The 21,392-nt window shown below is 16.3% G+C and overlaps 3 protein-coding genes and 1 non-coding gene across 4 annotated transcripts, besides 50 other annotated features; 2 read left to right on the top strand and 2 right to left on the bottom strand. All coding sequences in view use genetic code 6, as the record gives it.

Annotated features, from left to right (window-relative positions):
- Positions 1-315: 315 nt before the first annotated feature.
- Positions 316-377: a microsatellite.
- Positions 341-375: a microsatellite.
- A 585-nt stretch (positions 378-962) lies between the features above and the next one.
- Positions 963-1,024: a microsatellite.
- Positions 989-1,031: a microsatellite.
- Positions 1,002-1,054: a microsatellite.
- Positions 1,055-1,108: 54 nt separating this feature from the next.
- Positions 1,109-1,185: a microsatellite.
- Positions 1,165-1,203: a microsatellite.
- A 516-nt stretch (positions 1,204-1,719) lies between these two features.
- Positions 1,720-1,754: a microsatellite.
- A 115-nt stretch (positions 1,755-1,869) lies between these two features.
- Positions 1,870-1,944: a microsatellite.
- Positions 1,888-1,923: a microsatellite.
- Positions 1,902-1,951: a microsatellite.
- Positions 1,902-1,976: a microsatellite.
- Positions 1,955-2,015: a microsatellite.
- Positions 2,016-2,131: 116 nt separating this feature from the next.
- Positions 2,132-2,197: a microsatellite.
- Positions 2,148-2,187: a microsatellite.
- Positions 2,154-2,192: a microsatellite.
- A 1,089-nt stretch (positions 2,198-3,286) lies between the features above and the next one.
- Positions 3,287-3,332: a microsatellite.
- A 304-nt stretch (positions 3,333-3,636) lies between these two features.
- Positions 3,637-3,723: a microsatellite.
- A 477-nt stretch (positions 3,724-4,200) lies between these two features.
- Positions 4,201-4,230: a microsatellite.
- A 923-nt stretch (positions 4,231-5,153) lies between these two features.
- Positions 5,154-5,184: a microsatellite.
- A 1,497-nt stretch (positions 5,185-6,681) lies between these two features.
- Positions 6,682-6,749: a microsatellite.
- A 32-nt stretch (positions 6,750-6,781) lies between these two features.
- Positions 6,782-6,879: a microsatellite.
- Positions 6,815-6,915: a microsatellite.
- Positions 6,819-6,893: a microsatellite.
- Positions 6,834-6,939: a microsatellite.
- Positions 6,940-7,699: 760 nt separating this feature from the next.
- Positions 7,700-7,745: a microsatellite.
- Positions 7,746-9,367: 1,622 nt separating this feature from the next.
- IMG5_123780 (protein kinase domain protein) lies at positions 9,368-12,463 on the top strand (the record flags this gene model as incomplete). The annotated part of the gene is made up of 3 exons (XM_004032329.1): positions 9,368-9,907; positions 11,854-12,381; positions 12,434-12,463. Coding segments are annotated over 3 exons (1,098 nt in total), but the record flags the coding sequence as incomplete, so codon positions are not given.
- Positions 10,796-10,839: a microsatellite.
- Positions 10,799-10,870: a microsatellite.
- Positions 11,243-11,291: a microsatellite.
- Positions 11,677-11,837: a microsatellite.
- Positions 11,683-11,767: a microsatellite.
- Positions 11,686-11,785: a microsatellite.
- Positions 11,770-11,818: a microsatellite.
- Positions 12,383-12,423: a microsatellite.
- Positions 12,464-13,603: 1,140 nt separating the features above from the next.
- Positions 13,604-13,655: a microsatellite.
- Positions 13,656-14,208: 553 nt separating this feature from the next.
- Positions 14,209-14,407: a microsatellite.
- Positions 14,388-14,447: a microsatellite.
- A 609-nt stretch (positions 14,448-15,056) lies between these two features.
- Positions 15,057-15,110: a microsatellite.
- A 2-nt stretch (positions 15,111-15,112) lies between these two features.
- Positions 15,113-15,184: a microsatellite.
- A 22-nt stretch (positions 15,185-15,206) lies between these two features.
- IMG5_123770 (hypothetical protein) lies at positions 15,207-16,860 on the bottom strand. Its single transcript, XM_004032328.1, has 3 exons — positions 16,079-16,860; positions 15,865-16,002; positions 15,207-15,809 (listed from the first exon to the last, which is right to left on the bottom strand). The coding sequence occupies exons 1-3, from the start codon at positions 16,853-16,855 to the stop codon at positions 15,309-15,311; spliced, it is 1,416 nt and encodes a 471-aa protein (XP_004032376.1). The 5' UTR covers positions 16,856-16,860; the 3' UTR covers positions 15,207-15,308.
- Positions 16,013-16,072: a microsatellite.
- A 43-nt stretch (positions 16,861-16,903) lies between the features above and the next one.
- Positions 16,904-16,977: a microsatellite.
- Positions 16,952-17,050: a microsatellite.
- A 52-nt stretch (positions 17,051-17,102) lies between these two features.
- Positions 17,103-17,179: a microsatellite.
- Positions 17,107-17,162: a microsatellite.
- A 111-nt stretch (positions 17,180-17,290) lies between the features above and the next one.
- On the bottom strand, positions 17,291-17,362 carry IMG5_123760. Its single transcript has one exon. It is a non-coding gene; the product is annotated as a tRNA-Asp (tRNA).
- A 1,341-nt stretch (positions 17,363-18,703) lies between these two features.
- On the top strand, positions 18,704-21,286 carry IMG5_123750 (xaa-pro aminopeptidase, putative; the record flags this gene model as incomplete). The annotated part of the gene is made up of 9 exons (XM_004032327.1): positions 18,704-18,772; positions 18,984-19,096; positions 19,245-19,315; positions 19,468-19,539; positions 19,589-19,704; positions 19,802-19,925; positions 19,976-20,612; positions 20,655-21,144; positions 21,188-21,286. The coding sequence occupies 9 exons, from the start codon at positions 18,704-18,706 to the stop codon at positions 21,284-21,286; spliced, it is 1,791 nt and encodes a 596-aa protein (XP_004032375.1).
- Positions 18,796-18,823: a microsatellite.
- Positions 18,799-18,825: a microsatellite.
- Positions 19,143-19,182: a microsatellite.
- Positions 19,317-19,349: a microsatellite.
- Positions 19,729-19,778: a microsatellite.
- A 38-nt stretch (positions 21,287-21,324) lies between the features above and the next one.
- Positions 21,325-21,392: part of a microsatellite that runs on past the window's edge.

Raw genomic sequence — 21,392 nt, 5'->3', positions numbered from 1 at the left:
ATCGGTGAAAAGGAAATTGCTTATTCATTTATTCCTTTTCGGCAGGACCTAGAAATTGTATCGGTTAACATTTAGCCTACGATCGAATTTAAAGTTATATTGGTCTTTTATTGAAGAATTTTAAAATTATTAAAAATTAAAATATTTCAGATAGATTTTAATAGAGTTTTTATTTAGACCTTATGATAAAGATTTAATTAAATTATAGAAAATTTGAAAGATTTTATAATATTAATAATTTTAGATAGATTTAATTATTAGTAAGGTTAGTTAAATTAGTTATTTAATTATTTAATTAAATAATACATTTATTTTATTATAAAAGAATAAATTATATTAAATTATAGAAAATAAAATATTAAATAAAATAAAATAAATAAATAATTATATATATATATATTTAAATTATAAAAAATAATATTATTATTATTTTTTTTATTAACTTCAATTTTATTAATCTTATTCTTTTTTAATTTCATCTACTTCAAATCGCCTTTTTTAATTATATTTATTTATATAACAATTTTAGCAAAGTCCACAAGCATATAATTTATCATGTTTACAATTCCATGGTTTTTTATTACGTCCGTATTTATGGTAACAATTACTACACATTTATTTGGCGTAGTGTTCATCTTCTGGATGACCACAAGTATTAATTATTTTACTTTTTTTATAAAAAAAATTAGTTCAAATTTTTTTTATATAATTACGATTTTTTTTATATATTCTTTTAAATTTTTTTAGGTAACTTTTATTGTTATATTTATACTTCTTATTTTTAAGTCGATTTTATTTATGGAATTTTATTTTAATTTATAATTTAATGTGATTAATATAATTATTGTTATTATCCTGCTAAAATAAGTTAATTTATTAAACTTTGTTATTATTGTATAATCTAAAATTTAAAAAAAAAAAATATTTAAAGTATATGACAAAATATTTAAAAGACCAAAATTAAATAAAATTTATATTTATATAATATAAAATAATATTATAAAAAATAAAAAATTATAAAAAAAAATATTGAAAATAATTAAAAAAAAAATAGTATTAAAAATCCATTTAACAAATGAATTAATTAAAAAATAATATTATTACTAAAAAATATTATGATAAAACATAAATAAATAATATAGATATATAAAAAAAAATTATTATTATATATAAATAATAAATATTTATATAATATATATATATTTTATATACATATTTAATTACCAATTAACTAGCAACTAATTATTATTATTGTAATTATTGTCGTTCTTCAAAAGGTAGTTAATGCATACTTACTATATAAAAAATATATTATTTTAAATAAATAATACTTCATTTTTTTTATTATTTATACAATTATCATTAATTTTTATATAAATTTATAATAATAAATTTTACTTTCTTCATTTTCATTATCTTATTCAAATTCTTATTTTTCTAATATGTTTAATGTTTTGTAAGAAATATTATTTGCTTTATTAAAACTTGAACTATTTTAATTCTTTTATTGATAATTTATCATTATATCTAATTTTTATTTATTTATTTATAATAATGAAATTTTAATTAAATATATTCATTTTTTTATTTACTTTATTATCCTGATAATATATTATTTAAAAAGTTCATTTAATATCAATTAATAACTTAAAAGTTAGAATTCTTTTTTATACTAAATAAAATATTTAAATTGATAATTATTTTAATATTATAATATTAATATATATATATATATATATATATATATATATATACATTTTTTTTTTTTCTATTATAGATGTTATTTAATAATATTATTTATTAACATCTAATTTTAATATATAATATTTTTTTTTTAAAAAATAAATATATAAATGAAATATAAAAAAAAATATATATCAAAATTATTATTTTAAAATAACTAATATATTATAAAATAATAATTTTATATATAATATATTATAATATAATACAATTTATTTTTAATATTTTATAATTTTAAATAATATTTTTATTTTATTTTTAATATATTTAATCTAGAAATTCGAAAAATTCAAAATTTAATTTATTTTTTAAAAATTAAACAAAAAAAATACAAAAAATGATATTAGATTCTAATTTTATAAGCACATATTTCACTTTAAAAAACTCTAAAAGTAATAAATTTTAAATATTTAAAAAATAAAAAATATATAAAAATTAAAAAATTAAAATTTTAGACAATAAGAAGAAATCTGATGATATAAAATAAGAAGAAAAGTAAGCAAAATTATTAAAAAATAAATAAAAATAACTTATAAAGGTTATATTTAAAAAAACTAAAAAATATTAAAGAATAGCAAAACCCAATTTAATTATGGTTGGAGTAAACAAAATAAATAGAAAACATATATAAATATTTAAAAAAAAGCTACATAGACTTCATATAATAAAATATATAAGAAAAATACTAATAAGTATTAGAATAATTCACAAAATTTTCATTAAAAAACCCAGAAACATATAATGATTAATAATGTATAAAATTATGGATAGAATATGTATTTTTTTTTTAAAAAAAACACAAAAAAGCATATAAAAAAATAGAGTTATTTATGTAAAGATTAAGATGAAATAATATATTATATGGAAGAAAATAATATAGGGATATAAAATGCCTATTTATATGAACAACTAATAAAAGTATGTGAGAAAAAACAAGACTTTTACCAAGCTGATAAATATATAATTGAGGCAAAAATGAAAGGAGTGACTCCTATAAAAGAAATGAAAAAAATAATCGAAGATTTTTAGAAAAGAATGGAACTGCGAATAAGCAATTTATACGAATTTAAAAATTAAAATATCAAAAGGAAAAAATAATTTGAAACGGAAATTTTCCAGGTGTCAAAAAATGCCTGAAATATATAAAAAAAATAAAAAATAATTGCCTGAACTAGCCTATATAGGAAACGGAATTCAAATATACGTAGATGAGGAATTTAGAAAGGATGTTTTTCAATAATCAACCTTTTTAGTAAATGAATATATATAATTAAAACGTTTAATACAGGAAGAAAATGATGAAGAGGAATTTCTGAAAAACTGTGCCTTATTTAAAAATGATAATAACGAAAAACTAAAGATTTCTTGGATAGGAAAAGAGGAAAAAAAATATAATTCTTTTGATTAAGGTATGTGTTTTTCTAAAAAAATAAAAAATATTAACTTATCTCCAATAATTACAAGTGAATATTTTCCACGAAAAAGTTTAAAAAATAAATTTATAGAAATAAATAAACACAAGAAAAATAATAATTCTATAGAAAAAATAAGAAAAAATAAATAAAATCAAGAAAATTAAATAAACATAAACGAAATTTCACAAATATTAAATGTAGATTAATAAGAAATAATTCTGAGTCCAAAAGACTGTAAAGAAATTTTAAAAGAACAATGTTTTTTATAAGAAGATAATAAAGAAAACCTAAATATAATAATAAATTAAAAAAAAATTATGAAGAAAATACAAGAAAACCATTATAAACGTTAAATTTAGAAGATTTTTTTTAAGAAAATATAAATGATTTAGATTAAGCTATTTTTATTAATTTTAGTGATTCTGAAGAAAATGAAGAAATTATAAAATTTAGTAATATCGATAATATATATATAGAAAATAATAATTAAAATAATAATTAAAATAATAATAATAATAATAATAATAATATTAATAATATTAATAATAATATTAATATTAATAATGATTTTTGTTAATAATTTTTTAGGATATTATTAAAAATTCTAAATAAGGGCTAAGTCATATATCTGAAAAAAGTATTGATTTTCAATAATATTCTATACTTAAAAAATAATGAAAATAATATGTTTATTTATATATATATATATAAAACATTTTTCTAAAATTTAATATCTAATGATTCTGTAAAAAATTATATATAATATATGTAAAATATATATTTTATATTAGAATGTCTAAATCTTATTTAATTTATATTATATTTAAATATTGATTTTAAAAATATATAAGAGAAATACTTTTCTTTTCTATATATTTAAATTATTATTATAAAAATAATAATTATTTTTGATTAAAGTATTAATTATTTACTTTAACTCATTTTTTTTTAAAACATTTATTATATTTATATAATTTAAAATAACAATATAAAATTTTTAATAATATTTAAATTTTAAATTAATAAAAATAAAAAATATTTTAAAAATAATTAATAAAAAGATAATTAATAACTTTATATATATTTAAATTTTATTATTATTTTATATAAAATATATGTATATATTATAAATAAAATAACTATATTTTTTTTTTTTTTTCAGAATAATTAAATAAATAAATTAAAAAAAAAGTAAACAGTTTACATATATAATTAAAAAATTTTATTTATAAACAAATATAATTTTATAATATATATTTATATTTTTTAAAATAAAATCTTTATTATTTATCTTTAACATTAAAATTATTTATTTTTTTCTCTCCAGAATCTTCACAAAAATTTATTATTAGATATTCGTTCAGACTATTTTTATTATCTTAAATTATTAATTAATTTAATTTAATTTACATAAAAATTAACAATTCATTAATTCCTTAGATTCATTTAACTAATATTTTATATAAAGAAATATCTTATTTTATTTTTTTCATATAATTATATGATAATTAATATGACACTGTTTTTATAAATTAAATTATTTTTATATTAATAAAAATTTTTATTATTTTTTATTATGTAATATATTATTATAATTTTAAAAATATTTTAAATATTATTTTATAATTGTATAAAAAGTATAATTATACTATTAATAATTATAATTTATTTATTATTAGTATTATAAAATTAATGCTTACTATTGGCAAATAATAATTTATGTTTATACTTAAAAAATAATAATATATTAAATATTATAAAAAAATAAAATTATTAATATGTGTTTCTATATTAAATTAAAAATTTTTTATAATAAATATATAAAAAGTAAATCATTATTCTAAAAAGCATTAAAATATTAATTTATATTTTTCCTTTAAAAAAATTAAATAAATAGCATTATAATTTTAAAAAATACTTTAAACTATATTAACATATCATATATTTATATTAAAAAAATAAGTTTGCAATTGAAAATGAAATAAATAAAAAACCTAAAAATAAAAATAAAAATAAAAATAAAAATTTAATTCTTATTTAATTTATTTTTAAAAAAATAAAATTAAGGGCAATAAATATATTATAACATATTTTTTTTTCGTATATATAGATTTGCATAAAATAAATAATTTATATTTTAATATTAATTATCGCATTTAATATATAATCGAATAAAATATATAAAATTTATATATATGTTAATAATTATATAATTTATTTATTAATATTATATTTTTTTTATCTAAACATATATATTCGTTTATTTGTTTTTTAAAATCTCTAAAACCTCCCTTAATCTCATATTTAAATTGTCAAAATTAAACTAAAAAAAATTTTTTAATAGTTTAATTTACCTACTAAAGATGTGACTCTGAAACTGCGATTTCAATAGATTTAGTAGCAAAATATTATTTCTCAAGGGCATTAATTTGGTTTAATAATAACTAAATGTTCATTTACTCCTTTATGTAATGCTTTTTATGGTTGTACTTGAATATACAGCCGATCTCATATGGAAATTTAACGTATTGTAAAAACTGTAGAATTTATATATAAGCATAAGACAGAGTTTAAGTGTAATTGAAACAGTAAATAAGCGAAGAACTACCCTTAGCTTCCATTACCATAAGCGAAAAACACCCATACTATGAATCACGAACACTATGTCTAAAGAAATGACCCTAAAAGACATCCAATAATTACGAAAAGGGTTTCAAAAATGCATTCTAATCGGCTAAACAAGCCGGATTAAATGGAGTTTAAATACACATTAGTAATATATATTTAATAGATTAATTAATGAGAGATATTTTAAACCATAAAAGTAATTAATATGAAGGCAGTATAGTAAATAAATGTCTTTATTTATTGAAGTTTTAGATGATGCAATCGATTAGAATTTTAATATTTAGGTATCGGATTAACACTTATAGGTAGATTTGTTAATATATATGATACTAATTCACTTAAATTAATTATGGTATAATTACTAAATTAAATTGAGAAAATTAGTTTCTTATAGTTAAGAAGACAGTCAGTAAATTTTAGAAAAACCTAATATTAAATATTGAAAAATAAATAGCAGGCTTCTTTTAAATATTTCTTTTATTAGAAATTACTACTAAAATAATTTTAAATGATATAATTAGTTAGAAAGAGGATAGAGAATATAATTCCGAAATTTTATATTTACGATTATTAAACCAAATTATATAGAGAAAATATTTAATGGATAATAAATATATTAAAAAAGGATTATTTAATACTTTTGATATAGAAAGGGAAAAAAAATATCTATTGTTATGGAAAATTATAAAGTAATATTTTTTTTTTTTATAAATATAAAATTTATATAAAAAAAAGGTTTTTTTTTATTATTACGTATTTATATTATTATTTTTTTATATTAATATTATAAGTGTAAAATATTTATTTCTAATTAAAATTTCCTTAATAAATCAATTTTATTTAAATAAATAATATTTTTTGATTTTTATTTAAAAAGACATTTAATTATAATGATTAAAAAACAAACATTCTTTAAAAAAAAAAAAAAAAGTAAAAAAAAAATTTTTTAATAAATAAAAAAAATTAAATAAAGAAAAAACCAATAAATAAAATTAATAAAATAATATATAAAAAAAAATATGAAATTGATATAAATATATATATATATATATATATATATATATAATATAATAAAATATATTTATAAAAAATAAACATATATATATATATTATATTTATTATATATATAAAAAAAATTATATATATATTTATAAAATAATGCTAATCGATTTTTAAAAATTCGAAAAAATAGCAAAATTATAGCACATAAATTTCACAAAACAACTAACTTTATATGGCTTCCGATAATTTACTTTTTGTTTGGTTCATTTATTAAACTTAATTCAATATTATTATTATTAAGAAAATAATTAAACATATGAAATATAATTAAAAATAAACATAATTTATTATTTATTGTTATTCTTTTTTACAATAATATACATAAAATTCAAGAAAATGATAACCCAAATAAAATATTTAAAGCAACCGATAAAATACATACCAATAATATTAAACATAATTGAAATGATAATGCATATAGAATTATTAAAAGTAAATATAGAAAATACCTAAATCAGTAATATAATTATTTTGTAATATTTTACACTTTAGCTTTAATATTTAATTTAATTTTTATACAAATATTAATCTTTTTTATTAATTCTATTTTTTTTTGTATATTATTAATTCCGGATAATCATTTTTGACATAATCTATTTAGCCTAAATTTTATAACTTTTTTTTCTACTTTTTTTTGTTTCTATTTACCTATACACAAATAAATTCTAATATTTAATTTCAAATAAAATATAAGAAGAAATGGATAAATTATTATAAAATAAACTAAAATTATCAAATTTATCAAAATTCTCTATTAAAAATGTTAAAAATATATAAATGTAAGATATAAACTCGAATTAAAAAATAAAAAATACAAATGGAGTTTCCATAGGAAATTGCTAAATGGAATAAATATTAGTCGCTGAAGATGGTGTAATATTAGTAGGTGAAGATGGTTGTTAAATTGATAAAATATTATCAGCTGTAGATAGAAAATCTAATTTACCGGTTAATTAGTCTTAATAATAGTAATTATTATAAACTATAATAAGATAAAATTTAGATTAAAATATATATAACATTAATGAAAAAAAAAATTAAGAAATAAATAATATATAGTAATAATAAAATTAAATTTAATCAAATAATAATATTTAATAGAATGAAATAATTAATATGTAAGTAAATAATTAAAAAACATTATATAAAACCTACCAAAAAAGCGTTCCTTTAGAAAAAAATAATACTTAAAATAATTTTAATAAATAATTGAGTTTTAGTTGTTAATTAAACCAAGAAATATAAAATTAATAAATAAATAATGAATAAATAATAATGAATATTCCTTCAAATCTATAATTTTTTTATACTTTTTTTTAGATAATTCCAGAAGGAGTAATTCTTTTAGGCTCAACTCATCAAAAGCTCCATTTAATAAATAAACGCGCGGAATCTTATTTAGGTTTTAAAGGTTGTCTAGCAATCGAAAGGCTTCTTTTATTGAAAAACGATTTAACTACTTTTAATGAAAGCGAGTCTGTTGGAAACAATTATGCCCCAAAAGCTATGAATATGAAGAATATTTTCGAAAAACAATATTTAAATGACCAAAATAATCAATAAAAATAAATTAAAAATAATAATTTAATTATTTCTGAGATTTATTAATAAAATAACTTAAATATGCAATTAATGTCTTAAGTTTTCAATATAAAAAGAGTCGATTCTTAATTTGAAAATTAACAAAGCTTATAACAAAACTCACAATAGTAATAATCTTAAACTTTAAATAATTAATTGAATATATTAAAATCTAATTTCGACTCAAATTTAAACTCAAAAAAATACTAAATAATAACAAATAATAACAATATGAACATAAAAAAATAAAAAAGTAATTTCTAAAATGAAGACAGTAACTTCATTATATAAAGTCATGAAGAATAAGATGAATAAAATACATAAATTAAATTAAGTCAATAGATATCTTTAGGAGATTTATATAATAGTATAATTGCCGAACTCGAATAAATAATAAGATTTGATAAAATAGATGAATACTAAACATTTTAAACTCATTTTAAAATGATATGCTCATGTCCTAAATATCAAAAAAGTACTATTTAAAACTAAAAATAAAAAAAGAAAAAAAAAAAAATATAGAAAATACCGACAAAAACGACATAAGTGAGAACATCGACTCTACCAAAAAATGCTTTGAAGTGACCTGTGTCCCTTGTATAATTGAAAATAAGCCCAATGTATTATTTCTTCTACGAGACGTGACTCATTTTAACTAAATTAAACTATTAAAACTAATAAATAAAAACAAGTCTTAAATGCTTTCTTAGGTATCTCATGAATTCCGAACTCCCCTAAACTGCATAATTTCAATGATAGAAATGGCTTGTATGAATTTAGAAGGTTAAACTTAACTTTTATAATATTTAAATCCTGCATTGACTAGTTCTAAGTAATTAAATCTTTTGGTAAATGATATTTTGGATATTGCTTAGGTTAAAGTTGGTAAGTTTTCTTTGAATGTAGAATAATTTAATTTAAAGGAATTAATTAAATAGCTTATAGATTTATTATCTGTATAGACTGCTTAAAAAGAAATTACACTAAGGGTTAAATATGATCCTATTATGCCAATTAATATAGCCTCAGATCCTAATAGATTGAGATAAATAATCACTAATTTAGTCTCAAATTCACTTAAATTTACAAAAAAAGGAGGTATTATAGACATTAAAGTTAAATTTAAGGAAGAAAATATGTTTCAAATAGCAATAAAAGATACAGGAATAGGCATTTCTAAGGAAGAATAATAATACTTATTCAAAAAATTCGGAAAAATTAAAGGTAAAGTACAAAATGAACTCAATCCAAATGGTATTGGTTTAGGTTTAGTTATTGCTAATACACTAGCAGGTAAATTAGGTGATGGAAAAGGTTTAAAAATAAAAAGTGAGATCGGATAGGGGACTAAATTTTATTTTATACTGCTAAACTAGCTTAATATGCAAAAATCTTATAATAAATCAGTTATATTAACTAATAATTTATATTAAAACACAAAAAAATAACAAAAAGAATTCACTAAAATAGAAAGAAAAGTGAAAAAAATGAAATTTTTATAAAAAAAATAAATCACATATCATGAAAATACCATAGATTCTTAGGGAAATATCAAGTCTTTTTTGAAAATTCAGGACAACAATTTTTTCAAAAAGAACACTTTTAAAATCTTAGTAATAGACGACGATAATATTAATATTTTAGTCTTAAAAATGAAAATATAAAAACTAATGCCTTCTGCTAATATAGAAAGTGCTATTAATGCAGTAGAAGCTATTTAAATAATTAAAGACATGTATAAAAAAACAAAGAAGTACATGATTTAGTCTTTTTGGACTTATGTATGCCTTAAATTGATGGATATTAAACATTTAATATGATATAAGAATTTTTAAAAATTATTAAAAGTTTGAGTATAATTAAAATTGTAGCATTTTCAGGATATTCAGATAGTTAGGAAATTCAAAAATGTCTATAAATAGGAATGGTTGATTATATTACGAAACCGATTGAGTAGAGTAAGTTAAGATAAGTATTAGAAGAGTAACTTAATATTTAATTAAATTTATGATTACTATATATTATATTTATTGATTAATTACTCTTATTTTTAAAAAAATATTAAGTAATGATATAAATAATATAAATATAATTTTTTTTAATTATTCTTTTATTTATAATATTTTTTTAAATAAATAATAAAAAAAAAAAGAATTTATATATGCTTATACGCCATTTTTGTAAAAAATAAGTTTTAAAAAAAAAAATATAAAAAAAAATAAAAATAATCTATATATAGAAATATTATATTTATTGATTAATTACTCTTATTTTTAAAAAAATATTAAGTAATGATATAAATAATATAAATATAATTTTTTTTAATTTTATAAACTTATTTGAAATTTTTAAGTAAAAAAAATAAAATATATATATATATATATATATTTTTATATATAAATATATATATTTAATCATTTAAATATAATTTTATTTATATTAATTAAAATAAATTTTAAAAAACTTATTATATTTTAAAAAAATTTGATAAAATATTAAAAATAATACAAAATGGACTAATTTAACCAATAATTCTACAATACAAATTACATAAATTATTAAAAAATAAAAAAACAGCTTTTATCTTAACATATAAGCACAAAACTAACTTAAGAAAATCTAAAAAAGCGTACATAACCAAAAATTGAAACAACAGAATAGAACTTATATAAATAAACATGTGATAAAACAATTATTTTTATACAAAAAAAACAAAAAAAATATTAAAAAACAGCAAATTATTAATCTTAGCCTTTAATTGAAAATGCCAATAGATAAAATTTTAAAAGTTAAAAAAGACCCATCGAACAATAAAAAAAATACCAAGAAATATTAAAAAAATACCTAAATATTTAAAAAAATCCTCCTAAATCATCAAATCATCGACAACCTACATATAACAAAATAATAAACACCCAAGAAATAAAAAAATAATGTTTTATAAATCCAAAATTATTAAAAATTTAATCATAACCACAGATACCGTAAGACTCCTCTTCAATATTCGATAATATAAGCATAACAAATTTTAAGCTTGAAAACGAAATCGGAAAAGGGTCATATGCAGTAGTAAAATTAGCAACCGAAAGATAAACTTAAATAAAATATGCATTAAAGATATACCCTAAATTCGTACTAATGGACCCTTAAAAATTAAGAAATGTAAAACGTGAAATTTCTATATTAAGAAGAATGCAACATCCAAATATAATACAAATGCCCTATGCGTTTGAAGATAAAATGAACGTAATTAATATATATGTATATATATATATATATATATATATATATATATATATATATATTATTATTATTATATATTTATTATATATATATATCTTATAAATTTATATATTAATTTATATACAATTAATATTTATTTTTATATATATATTTAAATATATTTATTTTTTAAAAATTAAAGTAAATTATAGTTGCGATGGAATATGTTGGAAAGACTAGTTTAAATAGTTTTTTGAGACAAAAAATAGATAAAAAACTTGATGAAAGTGAAGTCAAAAGACTTTTTAAACAAATAGTGTAAGGACTAGATTATTGTCATTCATTAAATATTGTACACCGAGACATGAAACTCGAAAATATTCTTTTGGATAAAAATTAAAATATTAAAATTATTGATTTTGGGTTCAGTATATGTGCGCCTGAAAGTTCTAAACTCAAAATTTTTTGTGGAACACCCTCTTATATGTCCCCTGAAATAGTTTCTAAAATCGAATATGTGGGTTAAAAAGCAGATGTTTGGGCTTTAGGGATTCTACTTTTTGTAATGCTTTAAGGAAAATTTCCTTTTAAAGGATTAAATAATAATGAATTGTTTAAAAATATAAAAAAAGGGTCATTTTAATTAGCTTATGATGTTTCTGATAATGCTAAGTCGCTTTTAAAGAATTTACTTAATGTGAAATTCGAGGAAAGGCCAAATACATAAAATGTATTTCTATTATTTATTTTATTTTATGTATTTTTTTATTTTTTTGATATAGATTTTAAAAGATGTATGGCTTAATTCTTGATAGATTTATTTGTTTAATTAATCTTTAATTAGAGATTTTTTGTATTTTTTTTAATACGTATATATATTTATATATAAGTAAATAACATTTTTAATATATATGTTTTTTATTTAATATTAATATATAACATTTATTATACTGTTATCAATATTTTTTTTTAAAAAAAAACATATATTAATAGTTTAATATACTAAATATATTAAATTGATTCTTTTATCAAAACGTTATTAATATAAAAAATAAAGAAAACATATATATAAAAAAATTATTTGTCCATAATTATAATTCTTTATTATGTATACTTAATTTTTCTATTAAATTAATTATAATTTATAAATTATCTGGTATAAATTTTGTTATAAACTAAAGATTTTCTTCATTTAAAGATGCTAAATATATAATATAATCATGAAAAGTAAAATTACATATATAAAATAAAATATATTTTTTACATTATTCTTCTAAATTTTATAATAATTTTTTTTAAATTCTCATATAAATAATTTAATATCCTATAAACAAAATAACAAAATTCAATCTAATAGTTATTGCAGCTTATTATTTATTTATTTTTTTTAAAGAAAAAAAATAAGTACTTTGTATTAATCCTGTTAATAAGCCTAAAATAATAAAAACAAAAGTTCTATATCTTTAATATTTTTCCTAAAAAATAATATATATAATTAATATTTATTTTATAAATAAAATAAAAAACTTTTTCCGAATTTAATTATTATATAAATTTATATTTTTCTGTTCCTGATATTTCTTTATTTTAATTTATTTTTTCTTTTATTTTTAAAAGCATAAATAAAATAATTAATCATTTGAAAATTAAAAAACCTTCATTTTATTATTATTATTATTGCTATTATTATTCATTTGATAAATTTTAATCATATGAATCATCTTCTTAATTATTTGATTATTCACAATTATATTTGTTTTAAATTCTTTGTTAGAGTTTTTAATTTCTACTTAACATAGATGGCTTCAGAAAAAAAAATATATTATTTACTTATTTTATAAAGATACTTAAAAATATATAAATTAAAATATATATGTATATAAAATAATTATTTACTTTAGATTTAATATTTTATATTAATTCTTAAAAGCAATATTAAATAGTATTATTTTATATATTAATTTTTTTTTAATAATTAATATATAATGTATTTTAATAATAATAATTATTTATTTAACATTACAAATAAATAAAAAATGTATTTTTTGAAATAATTATAATTAAGAAATTGATAAATAATAATACTTAAAAAAAACAATTAATAATTAACGCAATAAAAAAATAAACACTAAAATAAATATAAAATATATTTTTTATTTAATAAAAAAAGAACGTCTTATTATTTTAAAAACAATAGGCTTTTGTTTATTATTCGCTTCATCATTTAAATTTTCCTCAAGAGAAAATCGATTAAAGGAATTTTGATTATTACAATATTGTTATTATACTTTTCATATGTAATACATTTTAAATAAAAATATAATAAAGTCAGAACAATAATAAAAATTAAATAATTTAATAATATTTAAAGTAAGAGAAAGAATATATTATTATAATTAGAATAAAAACGAAAATATAAATAATAATTTAATATTAAAATAAAATATATAAACAATTCTATATATTAAATAATAAAATAATTATTTGAATTCTGATTTTAAACAAGAAACAAATATAGTTTTATGTAATTATAAATTATTATAAATTATTTTTATTAATTTTTATTAAAATAAAATTTATTATTTATTTTAAATAAGATATGCTTAAAATTTAAATATAGAATAATTATTATAATTAAAAATATATATACATATATATTTTTATAAAAATAAAATTAATTATTTTTCTAAATAATATAAAATAAAAATTTAAATATAGAATAATAATTATACATAAATATATATATATATATATATAAATATAATATATATATATATATATTTTTATATATATATAATAAATTTATGTCTTATATTATTTAATGTATATATTAATATTAAAATAATATTAGTTAAAAAAATATAAATATAGAATATATAAATTTATTATATTATTGCAGATAATAAATATCTTTAAATATTAAATTTATATTCTTTTTTAAAAAATTTTAGTAATATTAAGATTTAAAATTAAAAAAAAAATATAAGATTATAAATTTATCTATTATAATAAATTAATGATAAAAATCTTAATAAAAACAAAATATAATAATATATTATTATATAAATTATAAATAAATTATATATATGAAATATAATATTTCTAAGATTATATATATAAATCTTTAAACAATAGACCGATTAAATAATTTAAATGTTAATAGAAAAAAAATTTTTAAAACATTAAATTAAAAAAAGTAAACAAAACCCAATATAAATTATTAATATAATACTAAATAAAAATACTTAAACAAATTTAAGTTAAATAATCTTAATATTAAAAAAAAAATTAGTTTTAATTCTAATAATTATATAAATAAAAGATATATTATATTTATATTAAAAATATACAAAGAAAAAAAAAATATTCTATATATTTAAAGATAATAATTATAATAATAATTAATAAAAATAAATATATTTTTATTAAAAGAAAAAATATTAATATTAAAAATAAAAAAAATATAAATAAATATATATAATTATATAAATATATACATCTATATAAATTGATATATATATATATATATATATTCATTTATATATTTATCATTAAATTATTATTAAATTATCTATTTTTTATTAAAATTAATATTAATATTTATACGAAATTTATAATAAATTATGATAACTTATAATAAATTTTAGAATATATATATCATTTTAATTATTCATAACTATCATTTAATATTTTGGCAATACAACAAATTAGTTTTTTTGTGAAAGGTATATGTAAAAATTCATTTGGTCCATGTGCATTAGAATTTGGTCCTAATACACCTGTTACAACAAACTAGGCCTTCGGGAAAAGTCTCTAAAGTAATCCCATAAGTGGAATAGACCCTCCTTCTCCTAGATAAAGTGCGTCTTTTCCATAAAAAGCTTTACTAGCACTTTAAATACTATTTTCAAGATATTTTTCTACAGGAGGACAATTCCATCCACTATTACCAATTACATTAGTACATGTAACTTAGGCACCATAAGGAGGATTTTCAGTCAATAATTTAATCAAAGTTTCTTTAGCTTCCTTAACACATTTTGTAGGTGGTATTCTTACACTTAATTTAATAGTAGTTTCTGGTCTTAATACATTTCCTGCATTACTAGTATTTGGTAAATGATCGACTCCTGTATAGCTTACTTAAGGTTTCCAAGTCTATTTTTAAAATAAATAAAAATAAAAAGTTAATTTTATATTTTATTTTAATTACTTTATTTATATAAGCATTAAAAACATTTTAAGTAGTAGGTTACATGCCTTATACGAAAGGAAATTTATAAATTAAATCATTTCCTATATATTCACTAACTTTAAAAGCTTGAAAATATCTATCATGTGGAATAATAACCTTTAAAAATTATATATATATATATATATATATATATATATATATATAAATATATATATATATATATATAATTTACTTATAAATCTTCATGAATTTCTCCAGTTTTAGAATTTTCAAGCCTATCTAAAATTATTCTTAAAATTCTAAAACTGCTCGGAACAACTCCACTAGCGTCTCCACTATGTACTCCTTCATTAAGTACTTTTATATTTAAATTTAATGCAATAGATCCTCTTAAAGAAGATGTTATCCATAATTATTCATAGTTTAAAGTACCTGAATCTAGGCAAAAAACTATTGATATTTCTCCGATTCTGTCCTTTAGTTTTTCAAGATATAAAGGTAAGTGTTATGATCCAGATTCTTCATCACCTTCAATTAATATAATACATCGTGGGTGCGGTAGCTATTATTCTTGGCATATTTTTATTGCAGTTACTGCCCCGAAAATACTATAACCGTCATCAGCTCCACCTCTTCCATATAATTTTTCGTCAATAATTTTCGGTTTATTGAATTCAAGTCCTTCTTTCCAGCCTGTAAATGGCGGTTATTTATCAAAATGACCATATAATAATACTGTTTAGGTATTTTAGGTAGTTCCGTCTACTTCTATATATATTAAAGGGGTTTTATCAGCATCTTTAATTATTTCAAGCTTTGCATTTTTTAAATTCTGGCTTTTAGCCCAATTAAATAAATGATTAGCAGCTTTTTCTAATAAACCGTTAGTGTTCCATTCAGAATCAAAGGATTTGCTCATATTAGGAATTCTAATATAATCTTCGAGATTTTATTATATGTCATTTTACCATTTTTATTCAATAAATTAAATTGTTTTTTGAATATCCATTTATTATTAATTAAATAATATAGGCTATTTTTTATTTATTTATTAAATTATATATATATAGAGATAAAATATATAAATATATTTATATGTTTATATATTATATATATATATATATATATATAAAATAAAATAAAAAAAATAATATATTATTATATTTAATAATATAATATAAAATATTAATAATTATATATTATTTTAAAATTAAATATAATTAATAATATATTATTCATATTTTAAACATTAGATATTATTTTTATTTATAATATATTTTATATTATTATAATTTTTTTTTTTATATTTATTTATTTTTAAATAATTTATTTTCCTTATTTTTATTTATTTATAAAAATATTATTAAATTTAATATAATTAATTTTTTAGAATATTTAAATATAATATTATTGATATAGATTAATATTTAAAAAAAAAAAAAAACTCCGAGACCGGGAATTGAACCCGGGTCTCCTGCGTGACAGGCAGGAATACTAACCACTATACTATCTCGGAATTTACATTATTTTAGTCAAATTAAAAAATTATAAATATAAATTTTAATTCAAAAATAATAGTTTATTATTATTATGTTATTTTTTTCTGTGTTTCGAAAATTTAAATAAAAAATAAAATAAAAATATTAACAAATTCCCGATTTTTTTGTTTAAAAAAAACTTTTATTTCCTAAAAAAAATAAAATCAAATAAAATATAATTAAAAAACACACTAAAATAAAAAAATATGTATAAAATAAAATAAAATTCATAAAAAATTCAAAAGTCTTTAATAGAAAATGATGAAAATACACAAAAACTAATAAATTTTCAAAACTAAAGTAAATCTAATTAACTAATATAGGTTGAATAAAAGCGTTTTTTTGGCCAAGATATAAGTAATATAGAATAAGATAGTTATTACCAACAAAAACATAATTAAAATTAAAAAGAAAATCGAAAAAAATAAATTTAATAACTCTAAAAATCGCAAAAAATTTCCTTTAAAAACCCAATATAAGAATATGAATTTGAAATCTACTCCTATTTAAAATAAACAGAGTCTAAATACATCCCTAAAGATCCCATAATAAAGCCATTCCAATAATAAATAACTTTATTAACACGTCAAATATTAATCGACTGGTTAATAGATGTACATTTAAAATTTAAACTAAAAGAAAACACATTATATATATGTATAAACATATTAGACCGTTATATAGAAAAAACTAACATTTAAAAAAAAAGTTTTTAATTAATTGGATGTGTATGTATGTTTATAGGTAGTAAATATGAAGAAATATATGCTCCTGAAATAGATGATTTTTTATATATATGTGAGAATTCATATTAGAGAACTGAATTTTTATAAATGGAGTTCGAAATTCTGAAAAAACTTGAATTTTGTGGTTGTTTTGTGACTTGTTGGGATTTTTTGGGATTTTAAAGGAAAAATTTATAAAAAGAAGAGATTTTTCAGATTTAATTTTTGGTTGAAATTTGTTTTTTGGAAGAGAAAATTTAATGTTTTTTACCTTCTTTTATTTTCGAGTTTTTTTTTGGGTTTTTAGAATTTTTCTAAAATAAAAGAAATTTTTAAATTGGAAAAAATATTGAAATTTTTTTAAAGACAATTTTAAATTATTTCGAAAAAGTTCAAAAATTCGAAAAAGAAATTTTATTATTAAATGAATATGAAATTTCCTAAAATAGAAAAATTAATTTATACCTTGAATAAAATTCATCAAATTCTGAAAATTAACCAACTTTTGAAAAAGAATGCTAAGAAATGAAGCATTAAATTAATTAATAAGTCAATGAAATTAAAATCTAGTTTATTAATTCAAATAAAAATTTAATGTCTGTCTATAGAAAGTTCAATTCCGATGTTTTTTTACGAATAGCAAATCCTTTTTTGGAAGAAGTTGTAAGTTTTATTAATTAAATGTGAGAAAAAAAAAAAAAGAAAAAAAAAAAAGATTTTTTTTTTTTAAATAAATTAAATATACATATGTCAAATGTAATATATATATAGTTCTACTTTTTATTAAAATATATAAATAAATTGAATTTAATCAATAAATATTTTTTAATAAAACAACAAGAAATTTAATATCTTTATTTAAAATAAAAATTAGACAAAAAAAATTAAAAAATGCTAAAAGCTTCCCAAAAATTAATATAATTAAGAAAATAATTTCCTAAATATAAAATTGATTCATATTTAATTCCACATGATGATGCACATAATGTTATATATATTTATAAAAAAAGGCATATTTAAAATAATAATAATAATATATATATATATATATATATATATATATATATATATATTAAAAAGAGTGAATATATAGCACCATCAGACGAAAGATTAGCTTTTATTTCAAATTTTAAAGGTTCATCAGGATTTGCATTTATTACAGAAGAAAATGCGTTTCTTTGTACAGATTCAAGATATTGGTTAGAAGTATATATATATATATATATATATATAAATATATTTTTATAAATAAAATATATATTTTTAAGGCTTCAAAATAATTAGATTAAGAATGGGAATTAAAAAAATTAGGAATCGGTATATTTAATTAAAAATTATTATAATAAACAAAAAAAAAGGCTTTAAACCTTGGTTCACTGATGTTTCTGAAAACCAAAAAATCGGATTTGATCCTTTATTATTTACAAATGGTAAAAACTAATATAATTTTTTTTTAATATAAAAACAAATTAATAATAGAATATATAGAAAAAAGATAAAATGATTTTAAATAAAGAAATATAGAATTATTACCAATAGAACCAAATTTAATTGATGAAATATGGATAAACAAGCCTGAAGATCAAATAAAATAAGTTTATTTACAAATAAATAAATAAATATATATATATATATATATATATATATATATATATATATATTTATATATTTTCTTATATAAATATATAATAGATTTCTATACATGATATGTAATTTGCATGCTAATCAACTAAAGATAAAATATATAAATTAAAAGAAATATTAAAAGAATAAAATTCGAACTAAATTCTTACTTCATAACTAGACGAAATAGCCTGTTTATATATAACTAAATAATAAACAAATAATTATTTTAAAAAAATAAAGGGCTATTAAATTTAAGAGGAAATGATATAGAATATAATCCTGTATTTAAATCGTATTTAATAATTTAATTTTTAACTGAAAATTAATACGAAGGTACTTTATATATAGACTAATAAAAATTAAATTCTAAAGTAAACTAATATTTGACTGAAAACCATATATAAACAAGCCCATATAATTAAATATACTAAGATTTATAAGAAAAAAAGAAAAAGATCACGATATAAAAATCCCAAATAAACTAAAAATTATACTAATCGATTCCTAAGGAAAAAATACACACAATATTAGGCTAATCAACATCCCCTATATCTAAAATGAAAGCCTAAAAAATTCCTGAGTAAATAAAAAGACTTAAAGATGCAAATATAAGAGATTAAGCTGCTTTAGTAAGTTATTTAGGCTGGTTAGAAAACTAAATTATTGAAAAAAAAAACACGAATTTAAATGAATATACAGCGTCTATTATATTGGATGAAAAAAGAAAAAAAAGTGAACGAAATTAAGGTCTATCTTTCCCTACTATATCTTCAGTGGGTTCAAATGCCTCAATTATACATTATAGACCTTAAAAAGAAACTGCTTTTTTAATAGAAGAAGATAAAATTTATCTATTGGATTCTGGTGGATAATATTTGTAATTTTTTTAAAAAAAATTATATATATTTATTATATATAGAGATGGTACTACAGATATTACAAGGACTTTTCATTTCGGAAATCCTAAATAAGAAGAAAAAGATGCATATACAAGAGTTTTATTAGGAAATATTGATATATAGAAAGTAATATGGCCAAAGAAAAATTAAATAGCTGGATGTGATATTGATGTATTAGCCAGAAGGCATTTATGGGAAGGATTTTAAGATTATGGACATGGTACAGGACATGGAATTGGATATTATCTTAATGTACATGAAGGACCGCATGGAATTAGTAAAAATAATAAGGAAGTTTTGATCGAAGGAATGGTAGTTAGTAATGAACCTGGATATTATAAAGATGGAGAATTTGGAATTAGAATAGAAGATACTTTAGTTGTAGTTAATAAAGGAAATGAGTATTTAGGATTTGAATGTTTAACTTTGTTTCCTTATGATAGAAATTTAATTAATATTAAGTTATTAAATTAAAATTATATTGAATTTATTGATTAATATCATAAAAAAGTAATATATATATTATTTTAATAATAATAAAAAAAATTTCAAGGTTTGGAATATTTTGTTTCCTATTTTAGAAAAAGAAAAAGATATTTAAGGTATTAAATGGTTAGAAAAGAATACTTTACCTTTATAATATGAAAAGTGAATATAAAAATAAAATATTAAAAATTAAAAAAAAAATTAATATATATAAATATATATATATATATATATATATATATATATATATATTTCTATAATATATAAATATA

Source organism: Ichthyophthirius multifiliis (genome assembly GCF_000220395.1).
Source record: "Ichthyophthirius multifiliis unplaced genomic scaffold scaff_1120509250980, whole genome shotgun sequence".
Lineage (NCBI taxonomy): Eukaryota > Ciliophora > Oligohymenophorea > Hymenostomatida > Ichthyophthirius > Ichthyophthirius multifiliis.
Note: the sequence above shows the minus strand (reverse complement) of the source record. Positions and strands in the feature narration are given on the sequence as shown.